Here is a 13,713-nt window from a genome sequence, read left to right on the forward strand (position 1 = left end):
GTAATAAATGTTATTTGCAGTTAACAATTTTCTTTTTTCTTTATTACAATATTTATGGCAAGACTAGGTATATTGAAATTTGACATTGTTCGTCTCACGAGCTGGTGGGTACCACCACCACTACCGCTACCACCGCCCATAAACATTTGGAAAGGCATAAGGTCAAATTGCAGACCTTACACCTCTACAAATGGATTGCCGATTTAAAATTGGGAAGGGATTAAGAAAGGATTAACTAGAGGAAAAAAAGAAAGGACTGGGAAGGGAAACATATATTTTTTTGTAAAACATAAAGCATTTACTAATGTTAATGTTCCTATCTACCACTCGATGTGGAATACATAGCATCGTTTAAAGAACTAGGCAGTTCAGTATAAAGAGAATTCCTACTAAGCTAATTCCGATTAAGAAACTGGTCACACATTACTGCCCAGTCAATTATTTTACTTCTCTACACTAGTTTTTGTTTATTATAATACTAAGTTTTATCCGTCAAACATGTTAATAAAGACGCATTTTGTAACATACGAAAACTATTGTGAATAACTGCCCTGCGTTAGTTTATCATTACTGCTGTATCATTCCCACTATTATCTGACGGTGTTAACAATTTTATGGCGACATGCTTGGAATAGCATATGATAAGTTCCCAAACTAAATTGAATAGGACGAAGACTTTAAAAATTTTATTAACTCAAACTCAATAACTTAAATATGAATTAGAAATTTATTTTAATACATTTCAAATATATATAATTTGTTAATAATATTAATCAATTCAATCAATTAATTTTTATATATTTTTATAAAAATAAAGTTTGAAATGAAACGAATTAAAATGAGAAAAATAATTTAACCTTCGTCAAAATACCAACTCTACAAATACCTTTTCACTCTTCTTGATGAAAATTGTAAAATGTAAATTACCTATGTATTTTCTTCCATTACTTAGAAAACATACAAAACCTATATATAGTGAAATATAAGGCTAAGTTCAATTATATGATACACATTTGGTTCTTGTACAAAAACTTTCATGAACCGGGTCAAATATGCCTAATGGACCTATAAATCATATTCTATAATTTTTTATGGTAATGAAAAAACGTATAAAAAATCCATTCATATTTAGATATGTTCGTGACGTTGGTGATTTCCTTATAATTTGTATTTTGGAAATACCCATGGAGACTTACGCCGTCCACATTATAGGTGATTCATAAAAAATTCTTGAGTAGGTATTATTAGGCCCTATGGATCGTTATCCTAACTTTAATAAGCTATTATCCCGAAGCTTTATAAGATTTCGCTAAGCAACAAATAATAATAATTTATTAGTCATATCACTAACGATACAAATTTGGCGTAATTAAAAAAAACTGAATTGTTATTGAAGAATGTACTATAGAATTCACTATTAAAATTTGTTTATTTTCTGGAAAAACGATCCTCCTTGATTTCTCTCTGTAATATTCCACTCTGTATATTATCTTCATAATAATTGTAAGGTGCGAGTAAGGTAAGAAATTAATTTTAATCATTATACTACTTAGTAGTTAAAATTAACGCTTGATACAAGGCGGTTATACCATTATGATCATTTAAATAGACGGCCAATTGCCGTTATTGTCTACGATGCTCCAATCAGAAGACTTTTGGCTCTATACCTCGGGGCTAGCGACAACGTTTGTTTTTTTACTCATTCAGCTTAGGTAAGAATAGCACATAAAATAAATACGATACTAAGATAACCAAGATAAATCACGGAATCGGCGGATAAGCAAATAATGGCACCATTGCATTTTTCATTTATTTGTCTTTCATCATTTCGTTAAGATTCCTCGGTAGCAATATACATCAATTGCTAAAATAATAAGATAATGTGTTCTTTTTTCAAGTATCAAAGTTTACCATTTTTGCACATTCGTTTGAAGTAGAACAGTCGCTATATCATAATATGCCATCGGTCCATTTGAAGCTTTATATTATTAACTGAATTGGATTCATAGTATAATGAATTTGGAAATAATTATAGTATGAACATATCACCAGAATTAGAAAATCTATATAATATGTAATAGGTAGTACATATTTATTACCCCTGATATGCTCGTCAGGTTTTGAAGTAACGATACTATAGTTCAGTTTATGACGAAGCGGGTGTAGGTAGGTGTTGGGATTAATTTATAAAAATTCAACACCCATTCCCATGTTCCCACCGATAGTTATTTATTTAGCTTTTTACATAAATAAAGTGTCTGCAGTATTCGTTGGATACCCTAATGCGGTGTAATAGAAAGACATACCAAGGAAAACTTTTTTATTTTATATTACGAGTGATAGTTATTGGGTTTATAAACCATTAACTTCGAAATTCTGATATTACAAAATAAAATTATCTAAATTTAAATTGCGATGAATGTTAATGCTACTTAATTAACTCTTCTGACTTGTTCTCTCATAGATCTCAATGATGGTATTAGAACCATATGTGACGCCTGTACCTGTTTATTTAGGCCTTCTACAGAGCTCTTAATTTTTACCAACAATAGTATAATTAATTGAATTGAACAAATTACTTTACGCTTTTTACTAATGTAATGGTTATTAACAATGTATGTAATGTAATGTAGGAACATTGTTGTTTTTAATGTATCATATACGTATAAACTGTAGACAATGGTCCTATCATTTTTGTACGGTGCGTGGTAAAACGTTTTTTTCCACTTTCCTAGCAAGCGAACCGCAACAAAACAATCTAGGCAAGAAATTTCTTAGAACATTCTTATTAAGCTTGTAAAGAAAGGGTCATGGAAGCGCGCACATTTTAATTTAATACTTTGATTGCACCATGGATTCTACAATACATACGTATACGTATAAACTTCAGAAGGAGAATTATTAAAACCCATTAGGATTATTGTATCTCAAGACATTTCAAATTTAGAAATACATAAAAAATACAAAACGGGATAGGTTGGCAAAATTGATGTGATTAAGTTGTTTTATATCGAGTTGTTTGGATCATAAAATATTAGATAAAATTAAGTGTTTTTTCATCCCACCTAAATTGCTCTCTACTTTATCATGTTGCGTGTTGCATGCTAATTTGATGATACCATACGAATATCGTGTTCCATATTATCTAATTCAAGCCCCTTAAAAGGTGTGATTGCTGTGTTAATACTTGCAATTACCTTCGTGATACGATTCGATGTAATTTACTTTTAAAACAATAAATATAATATCTGGGTCATAATACAGATAATTATAAATTTAAAAATAATATTCCGTGCATAATAACTTGAATGCAACTAATTAGCGCTATGTAGGAGACTACTGTAAAAAGGCTTTAAAATAATAATAATTATAAGCGGCGTTCCCGTGGCTATTCAATGGTTATAACGTTTTCTAATTATATGTTATTGAAGGTTGATGCACTGTACGAATGGCGCCCCGAGTGTTCGCAAGCTGCGTTATGCATGCTTTTGATGGTTCAGGTTCAACAAACTAACTGAGAAACCCGCCATGACGCTAACTCTATTACGGTGGAATCACATTTTAAAATGTTATTTTCTTTCACCTTTTTCCTTAAATTATTCAAATATCAAAAATCTATTCTTCGAATATAAAACTTATTTTTCATGTAGTAAGAAGTTTTTGATAAATGAATGTTTTATCTCTATATAATAGTTGAAAATTGAAATATAACGATTAATTTATCGTAGGCAATTTGCAACTTTGTTGCTTTCTCTGAGAGTGTATATGGAAAACAAGTGTTTGGTGTAGGTTTAAAAACAGCACATAGATAATTTACGATAACATTAACTTTATATAGGTAAAGTTGCGTCCGCAGGTGCAATCCGTGCAGTGTATTTTTAGTAATCTATTTTTAACTTACCGGTCCTCAGAAACCTTCGACTAATAGTCGGTCATCGTCTATCATATATCTATTCTTATCTCATGAAGTGAACACGTTTTCTTAAGAAAATTATTGCTTGTGTATGTAAACTATAATCAACTGCATCTATTTCAGATATTACACTTTTCATAACTTAATGCAGGTGTTTATAGTGCATATTTATGCGGGAACGAATGCAAATTAAAAACAAGTAATCTTTTTTTAATACATCCTAAGTTGTAATGTTAATCTTAGTTTATATACAAACTCCTTTATATTAAAAACAAAAATTTAAAAATGAAAATATAGCCTCTAGGCTAAAATATATTCAAGATTATTGACTTATTATACGCTTTATAGATATTGCCACAATACTAAGTAAGCGGACATCTATTATCATTCAGACCAATTCAAAATGCCACGGAGATTTAATAAGGGTAATACATTTCTATGCAGAACGTGTTCTGGATTCGAAAGATCAACAAACGGCGTCTTCGAATCTTTCTTTCTTCGTCGTTGTTATTTTTAGATCGTTACGGTTGCCCTGTTACATATTATGGGAACGTTGTTGCTAAGTGACTACGTATAGAAATATTGGTCTTGAATGCTCTTGGTATTGAAAAATAATACAATATGTATATATTATATTGAATAATTATAATTTATGACATAATTTTAACCCCATACACTTAAAGCAGGTTATATTTTATTAATTCCCACTTATGTTTGATCTAATACCAATAATTCCTGGGTTCGATAGAAGTTGCAAATAGGAGTAAAAACAGTCTCAGAATGTGAGTGTATAGAAGGCTCATCTCTTGTTCGAGAAAATCGATGATTTATAAAAATGGAAATTCATCTACACTTTACTTTAAAATTAAAAATGATTCACAAATTTTATGTAACGTCCTTAATGATACTACATGCTTAGTTTATATCATATTTTTGTTTTTTATCCTTATAAGAATCAACATTAACATTTACTTTATGTTATTATTCTGAAATACTTTCATCGAAGCTTAGTGACGAGAGCGAAACGTTTATAAACGTGACAAATTTTTGCATAAGTAAAAATTTGTGATTGTAAAGTGTGAAAGATTTTTCTAAGAAAGTCTAACAGAATGATGGAATTCAGGCAGCGAAACCGGCGAACGCACGGCCTGGTTGGACTGCGCTCTGGCCGTGTCGCTGCTGATGTTCGGCGCGCTGCTGGAGCGGTGCTGCGCGCTGCTGCCCGAACCGCCGCATTCGCAACAGCACACCGATGCTCTGTCCCTACTGCCGGCTATCAAGGTCTCCTAGTTTTTATAGTAATATGTTATTTATTTTAACTTGGAAATTATAGGGAGAATATAAGAATATGACGGTGGTCTTTGTGGAGAATTATTATATATAAACATAAAATATTGTTTATAGATGATACATGATTCAGTTTTAAATTTTGAGATATTACGAACCGTTATTTCAAATCAATCTGATCTGATTTAGTTCTCACCTCAATATTGAATAGGAAACGATGGGAAATTGTAATGGTTTTCTCATATAGCACTCCAATCATCTAGTAACAATTTATTCGTAAAGTGCTATTGCTTTATTGTTCAAATATAATTTTTATAGATGATTGTATGCAAGGTCAAAGAACCTTTAAATTGTGTGATTTAAATGTATTAAAATTGCAAGCTTCCCGACCATTAGGTTACTTATCAAGTCAAGTCGTGATTACTTCGACAAGGTCAGCATTGGTGTTTTAAATTCGGCGCGGCTTTGCATTTGAGATGCAATTTATACGACCATAAGCCAGCCCTCTGAGAATCTTAAATTCTTTGTATTACAGGTGTGGTCCGACTGGATGTTATGTCATAGTAGTGTATGGAATCCACCACCGTGCTTAGACAATTTTGGAACAGAGTGAGTATGTTACATAAGCTTCGTATGCCATTTTTACTAGTTTTATTTAGCTGTATACTTAATTATGTTATATTTTAATACAGAAACGAGAATGATCCATGGTCGTGGCTAGCGAAGTTGATGAATATACTCGAATCGATGGACGACAAATCCATAGAACTCGAAAGTGAAGCTAAAGACGGTAAGCGTGTGTGTTCATTTGTAATGGTCACATGAATTAAGACAACGAGTCAAAAAACAAGTAAAAATATTACTCTGAATCTTTGATATATGTCGAAGAACTAGAAAATCTTCTCTTAGTTCGACGTAAACATATTATCGCTATAAGTCATTTGTCATTTTTCCCCGGGAACTTGTCACTCCTGGGAAGTCGACGTGGCATGGAAAAAACCTCGTGTTTATGTCTTGATCACACGAACATAATTTCAATGGAAATCTGTGCTACACGATGAAGTCATGAGTCACGCCGAACAACAACAACTTCAACAGCCATTTTTTGAAAGGTCTATAATTATTCCATAGAAATAAAAATTTATTATTCTGTAATGTTAAATATTTTGATTATGTAATTGCGTTCGTCCTTTCCTTGACGAGTGACGGCATATAAAGTGCATTGCATTGATCGTGTTTGTGCGATTGCATTTAAACTTTGTGAGGAATTTTTTAAATATGTAATTGTAAGTTTTAATTTTCATTCTCAAAAATGTTGGAGGGCTCTATATTTTTTTGGATATTTGTGTGCATGTATGTATATTTGTCTTGGCAATGATATCGTAACCTGAGACAGCAAAATTATAAACAATGAGATTTTTTAAAATTAATATTGATAAAGTAAAAAGAAACGCCCACACTCCCTATAAAAAGGTTCAAATACCTTAATTTATTGGTATTTTATCTATTTAAAGGTATTCATCCGAATTGCCGTATTCCGTTGCCCCTTGAACTTACTTTAAATACGACACTGCATCTTTTCAAATACGCTGTTTTTTGTCAATTTTTTATGATACCGTCATTGTGTGGCGGTGTATTTAAAGCGGTCGAAAGACAAGTGAATAAAAATCCTGCCTGAGTGAACTTTTTACACAATTTCATTTTTTACACAATTAAAAGTTTGTCAATCTGTGATACCGTAGCTTCTTAACGGATGATCAACTTTAGTTGCAGTTTTTTAATAGAAATTGAAAGCTAGTCTCGAGTTCCACGAAATGCACAAGATAAGAATTACAAAATTTTGGTTATGTCGTCGTATTTTCTATGACGAGCTTTTTAAAAATAATTAAATTTTTCGCGTACGGAACGTTTTAATCCTGTAAAGTAGTGTTTTTTTAAGTTTAACTTAACACCCCTATATTAACTATTTTCAATTTGATAAACGATCAAATCATTAAGGTATATAAAAAAGCGAAAACGCATTGTCGTATCCCGTCGCGCAGGCCACGTGTGCGTCCGGCTGGCGGAGGACGCGTCGCTGGCGGGGTTCACGCCGCTGATGTACATGGAGCCGGCGGCGGCGTGGGCGCGCGCCGAGCCGCCGCTGCCGCACCACGCCGCCGAGCACGCGCTGCGGACGCGGAAGCTGCTCTTCTTTGGCACTGAGTGAGCTCGTCTTGTCTCTCGTGTTGTTGTTCATCCCGCACGTGGAAACAATAAAGTGACCAATTGTATAGCTCTTGTGTTATCATTATACATTACGGTCAAGTATCATCGAAATCAGTTTAGTAGTTTCCCGTGAACAGGAGCAAACATACATGTATATACACGTAAGATATACATGTGTATATCCTAACAAACTTCGCACAGTAAATCCTACTATTGTTGATTGATTTTCTGGGAGCACAGCTGTTCATTTACTTACGATAATTATAAATGAATTATAAACGAGTATTTATCCCATTCACACACGCAATTCGATTAATTTTGATATATTTAATCTCTCGATCTTCTTTTTCTATTATTGCATGCTCGTTTAAAAGACAGTACACTCTTTAAACTGATTTAGGTTTTCAAGCAAACCAGGACGCATTTTCTGCTATAAAATAATTCCTTAAAAGTACTTTTTTACTTTCTAATTAAACTATAGGTATAATTAGAAATTCTGACAGAGATGTATTGTTTACAGATATTTAGTGGGTGTAGAGCCGCCGGTCTTGAAGTTAGAATACCCCACAGACGCACAGCCTCGCTACGTTAGCGCGGTTCAACAAACACAGATCAACTATACACAACTTCAACATTTGGTAAAATAATATATGTTATATCCTTCTATGACATAGAAATTTAGATGAAATGTATGTTCAAGTTTCAAATTAAAAAAAAGACTATTAAACTGTCAATATTACGGACAAAAGTTTCTGTTTGTATTTCACTAGCATGGGTACACGCTTATATTACTCTTAGACAACCGGGCCTTCCTAACATGCTTGTTCGCTTGTAACATGTAGACAGAAGACTCCGAAGACGAAGACAGCACGAGCGGCGCAACCAGCGGCCCCGCCAGCCACAGCGAGGGCGTAGACGTTGAGGGCGCGGACGAAGTCACCAGGAGACTGCTGCGTCGGAAAGAGCAATTGGAAACTCGGAAGGCCACTCTGGAAAAACGACGACAGAGGATGCAGGTAATTTGATTGATTCATTTAGTGTGTAAGTTTTGAAAAACATACAAATAAATGTCTATTTTTTAACTTACTTAAGGGCGCGGCTGTATCTGCGTAATGAACCGCTCGGAAATTTTGTGTTGATTCAGAGTATCATATCAGCATCCATCCTTTTCAATTGTAGTAAGATTTACTCAATTGGGTGCGTCACTCTTACCCTCTTGGTTTTCCCAACTTTTATTTTTTCACTTTTTGCAACCTGATCATGAAACTGATATTTCTAGATATAATCACAATGACGTGGCTCAAGTCTCTGTTCTGCATAATATTGCTTTTCAATCCATTAAATAGTGTGTAAAAATAGTTTTTATTACTCAGCAATAAAAGGGATATGCAACAATACTTAGAAATCAAGTATTACAGGATAAATTTCGGTCGAATTGTATCTACGAAGGTCATTTTGCGTTTATTCTCTTGAAGTTTGATACAATTCCTTGTAACATTTTTAAACGATTATTCTTAGTAGTACCATGACGTTGTTGAACTTTAATGTTTTTCCATTTTACCCTATCACTACTACCCATTTTATTCACACTTTATGTCCTTAAGATGTTTTATTTTAACATTTTATTTCTGTTTTCTTCACTAACCACAAAAACCACTAAGCATATTATATCTTAACTCATTTAATTGAGTATAATAAAAAAAATGTAAAAAATGAATCATACATGTGAACTTTCTTTGTCAAACTATAATTTTGTTTAATTTTGCGTAGGTATTTGTTTTTATGAAGTTAGTATTTTTAAAATAGCTTATAATTTTAACGATATTTTTAGATTTGTTGTCACTTAGATTAGGATAAAATAGCGTTTGAAAATTTGAAAATCGAACAAAATCACAATGTTAATCATTTGCTCTATTCGACCCCGATACGCGTGTGCAGGAGATGCTGGGCAGCGGCTCGGTGTGCGTGGAGCTGGAGGTGCGGCCGCGCTGGCTGGTGCCCGACACCAACTGCTTCATCGACCACCTGCCGCTGCTGCGCGCGCTCGTCGCGCCCGCGCACACCTACCAGATTGCGGTGCCGTTAGTTGGTATGTGGATACGCTAGTTCCACCTTTGTTATTGTTATGGCTATTTATTTTGTTAATTATGTAATACACTAGTAGTAATAAAAAATAATAACACCCATTTTCCTTGGGTGTTGCACCAATAGCGATCGGCGATAAATTTTCTTTTCATTCATGGTGGTAAATTGAAATTGAATCTACATGAAACAACACCCATATTTATATTGTTGGGTAGACTTAACAATTAAAAACAAATTGAATTTATGTCTTACATGTTTTCTGTGTTTGAAGTCATGCTATATCGCTTTTTCATATGTGTACCCAGCGAAATAGTTTGTTATCAAAGTGTTTCGCTACCGTTAAAATACCTCTCGGTGCGTGCCTTTTCAATAGGAAGTAACTACGGGTCTTACTTAGTTTTAACTAACATAGTATTTTCTAACAAAAAATTGGTACCTTCCCATTTTTAAATCCATGTAAGTAACCATGTAAATTTTTAAATCTTGATGTAAGCGAATGTCAATTTTAAATACGAGCATCATTTGTATCTTGTATTAAAACACTTAAAAACAAATGATTACAAAATCTTAATTGAAGAAGCCAGTCAGTGGTCATCAGCTATTATTAATGCTTAACTTTGTTTACAATTCCTACAATATTGCACCTATATAATTATGTTTACACGCGTGAGCAATTAATCAAATTGCATTAGGTAAAAAAACTGTTCAAAATACGAATGAATCTTTATTACCTTAAACAACGTGGCTTGTACTTCCTTGTTAGTAACCATCATAATAATTAGGGTTGATATGTAGTATGTATTTAAAGTGATAAATTTTTAATTAAAAAAAGCAGTCGCCTCCAGTTTTACGTCATTTTCATTTAATGATTTTACTGTAATCGAGATTAAAGGGATATGGATCTAAGCTTAAGGTTGAATTCTCTTATCTTACTTACCTTTTTTAGCGTTGAATTGGTAAGCCAAACATCCAAACACAAAACTAATGACACTGTTGTGTAAGTAAAATAATATGTACTTAAATTAAATAAATAATAATGTGGTGTTTAGTAATGACCGAATTGGAGGGTCTCTGCCGATGTTCGCGGCTGGGCGAGGCCGCGCGCAACGCGCTCGCGTGGGTGAGCGGGAGCGGGAGCGGAGGCGGGAGCGGAGGCGGAGGCGGAAGCGGCACCGGCAGTATGGAGCGGTCGCGTGGCGTGCGATTAGTGACGACCCGCGGGTCTGTGCTCACGTCGCGCACCTTCACCGCGGAGGACCACCGCCCTGGACACTCGAACGACGATCGCGTCTTGGACACTGCTATCAACCTACAGGCCAACATTTCTAACGAACAAGGTTCATTGATTTGAAGCTTTTACGGGAATTCTCTTAAAGAGCTATTTTTCACGTATATAAGATGTGAAGTAATTATGCATAAATTTAAATAAAATTGAATCTGATGTTATGGTACCTATTCCCTTCTCTTGTTTTTTCTATGACATTCTTTAGTCTTTAGTTTTAAAAAATCCTGTGCAGGATACCCGACAGAAGTGTTAACTTAGTTACCCGTACATGAAAGAATAGGAAGCCAGGCAGACTGGCGCCGTAACGCGTTACGTAACGATGTGGTTTACACCCCTATTCAAAGCTATCGCTTCAACAAAGAAGGATAAGATAAGATGTTGTAATCAACAGTTGACTTCGATAATTGAAACTGATCGTCCGCTCTATGAACCAGATACGAAAGAGGAGAAGGCGGGTGGGGCGGGTGGGGCGGGTGGGGCTGCGCGCGCGCGGCGCGTGTGCGAGGTGGTGCTGCTGACGGACGACCGCAACCTGCGCGTGAAGGCGCTGGCGGCCGAGCTGCCCGCGCGCGACCTGCCCTCCTTCGTGCAGTGGGCCGGCGTCACCAGCGACGCGCACGCGGTAATCTTCCCACCCACACTTGTATTGTAAAAAAAATGCATAGAACAAATTGGAAGAAATTTCTGACCGAACGTTAGCCCGGGATAGGGGCAATCTCGGCAGTGTTGCAAGGAAATATCAAAACAATTTATTTTATACCCTTGTGTAGCGAATTACATAGTGTTTAAGAAGTGCACTTCAGAGTCTAATTATAAAAATATAGCGATTGAATTTATCTATAAATATATAAAAACATTTTGTATAAATATTAAATTTGAATAGAACCATAACTAACACATGTGTTTAATGGAAATCAAGCTATTTATTTGATAGATATTATGATACACATATTTTTTTGTCAATTTCTTTACAGCGCCGTGTGTTAAAATTGTACAAACGGCACGAATGACGCGTGTTTAATGGAATACGCCTTAATCTTGGGGTATATCATTAATAAAGCGTCGCTTGAAATTTGCCGCATAAAAATATTTATTCTTGAAAAATCTTTCATGTTAAATGTAGAAATAGCATGTGTCATATAAAATACTCGCGTAAAAAAATATCCATTTGTTGCATATAAAAAATACAATATATAATACAGTGTTTATTTGTTTCAGAAACCAGAGTCTTCATCCGTCGGTAACTCCTCCGGCGACTCTAAGTAATGTGCGCGTATAAAACGTTCTTTTTTAGTTTTAGTTAAAAAATCGTTGATATGAATTCGTAAAGCGACGCGAATGTTGTATGACATTGTAGTTTTTAGAATACAAATCAAATATTATAATAATAAATTTTTGTCGCCAGAGCTTACGCGACGCCCTGAATGTGTTTCACTTTAGTTTTATAGGAATTGAATAGAATAAGCAAAAGAAAATACACTAATAGATACATATTATATATTAATTAATAATAATGAAATTTTGTTAACCGCTTTAGGACTTCACTTTGGTGTTCCTAGGCTTAATTTTTTTCATTGTTACATATAATTTTTATTTTTTTATAATGAAATAAATTTGAGTGTTTCCACGTTATTATTTTTATCAAAAAATTTGACGTTTTTGCATCATGTTATAAAGTAGACGTGTTACAGTGATTATTGATTAGATAGTTTTCTTATTACGCGAAGTACATAACTCGTAGTGTATTTTTGACAAAAGGATAATTGCCTTGTTTTATAGTAAGTAATAGTAACAATACCTATGAATTTTATTGTTGCTTCTAATTTTAACAGTTGTTTAGGGCGTGATTTGTCTCATTTTATTGTGGCTTTAAACGTTTTATAAAACTACTGATAACTAATTGGAGTAGGTACAAAGAGTTTTTGTAATCTATAAATGTTCAAACTGACTGCAAAGTAGAAGAGTTGTATAAGTAAAAATATATTAAATCATGAGCTATATGATGAATTCACTATAATCTTTATATACTTTTGTTAAGTGTTTAAAATCTCACTGTCAATGATTCTAAGGAAATGTTCATTTTTTCCATTTTTATTCCATAAAAGTCTATATTCTTCTATTATTTTTGCTAGATATTGAAGTAATTTTAATTGTACACTTAAACAAGTTATTCATATATTTTTACTTTATAGTTAGAAAAAAGTATTATATTGTAATAAAACAGATTATAATAAAAATGATTTGTAACTATAGAGTTTAATATACACATTAATTTTTCTTTTAGAAAACTTTGAAGCTATTTTCTTTGTCCTAATCATGTTTCAATAAACAATGATCACATCAGAAAGGTATTTTATTTAAAGTGACCCTATTTGTTTTTGCTCTCTTTTCCTTTCCAATGGTTACTGAATTCGTGGCAAAATCAGAGGTCATTCTTCCGTTTAAAGGTCTTTCTGCATGCGAGTAATCACCCAGCCACACCATAATAGGATCGAACAGGACAAATAAGGTTTTTTTACCTTCGATTGGGTAGAATTCACGATCTATCTAAGGCAATGCAGGCACGTTGTGTTGCATTCCCGGTGATGCCCATTTCTACTCACAACTCGTACTTGAAGTAGATAATAGGCAATATTTTACATCTCAATTTTAGCATATCTTAAAATTTTCGGTACCGTTGTGCGATTGATAAAGCTCGACATCGATTTAGAATAAATTTATTGCATATGCGTTTCATATAAATTATCAGTAATATATGGCCTACTTGATCCACAATTATATCACTGTTAGGACGATTTATCTGTTCATGTCAAGGAATGGAGGTCCGTATTTACGATCATAGACGTGTAAAATTCCAATGTTTAAGATCGAGTATTGAGAATTGGCAATGTTCCAAGGCGAGGCGAGACAAGCGCGCATCGCGCACCGGTGCCGA

General features: G+C 33.9%; 1 protein-coding gene across 1 annotated transcript in view; it reads left to right on the forward strand.

Annotated features, from left to right (window-relative positions):
• Positions 1–13,125, forward strand: part of LOC119835285 (telomerase-binding protein EST1A) — a 14,608-nt gene extending 1,483 nt beyond the window's left edge. The window contains exons 2-11 of the mRNA XM_038360018.1: positions 5,037–5,194; positions 5,736–5,809; positions 5,893–5,990; positions 7,243–7,405; positions 7,929–8,046; positions 8,251–8,424; positions 9,347–9,497; positions 10,543–10,830; positions 11,213–11,400; positions 11,997–13,125. Of these exons, the coding sequence (XP_038215946.1) occupies positions 5,037–5,194; positions 5,736–5,809; positions 5,893–5,990; positions 7,243–7,405; positions 7,929–8,046; positions 8,251–8,424; positions 9,347–9,497; positions 10,543–10,830; positions 11,213–11,400; positions 11,997–12,044 (1,460 nt within the window). The 3' untranslated portion in view covers positions 12,045–13,125. The remainder of the gene's footprint in view (positions 1–5,036; positions 5,195–5,735; positions 5,810–5,892; positions 5,991–7,242; positions 7,406–7,928; positions 8,047–8,250; positions 8,425–9,346; positions 9,498–10,542; positions 10,831–11,212; positions 11,401–11,996) is intronic.
• Positions 13,126–13,713: the final 588 nt, after the last annotated feature.

This window comes from Zerene cesonia, chromosome 20, assembly GCF_012273895.1.
Source record: "Zerene cesonia ecotype Mississippi chromosome 20, Zerene_cesonia_1.1, whole genome shotgun sequence".
In the NCBI taxonomy this organism is placed as follows: Eukaryota; Metazoa; Arthropoda; class Insecta; order Lepidoptera; family Pieridae; genus Zerene; species Zerene cesonia.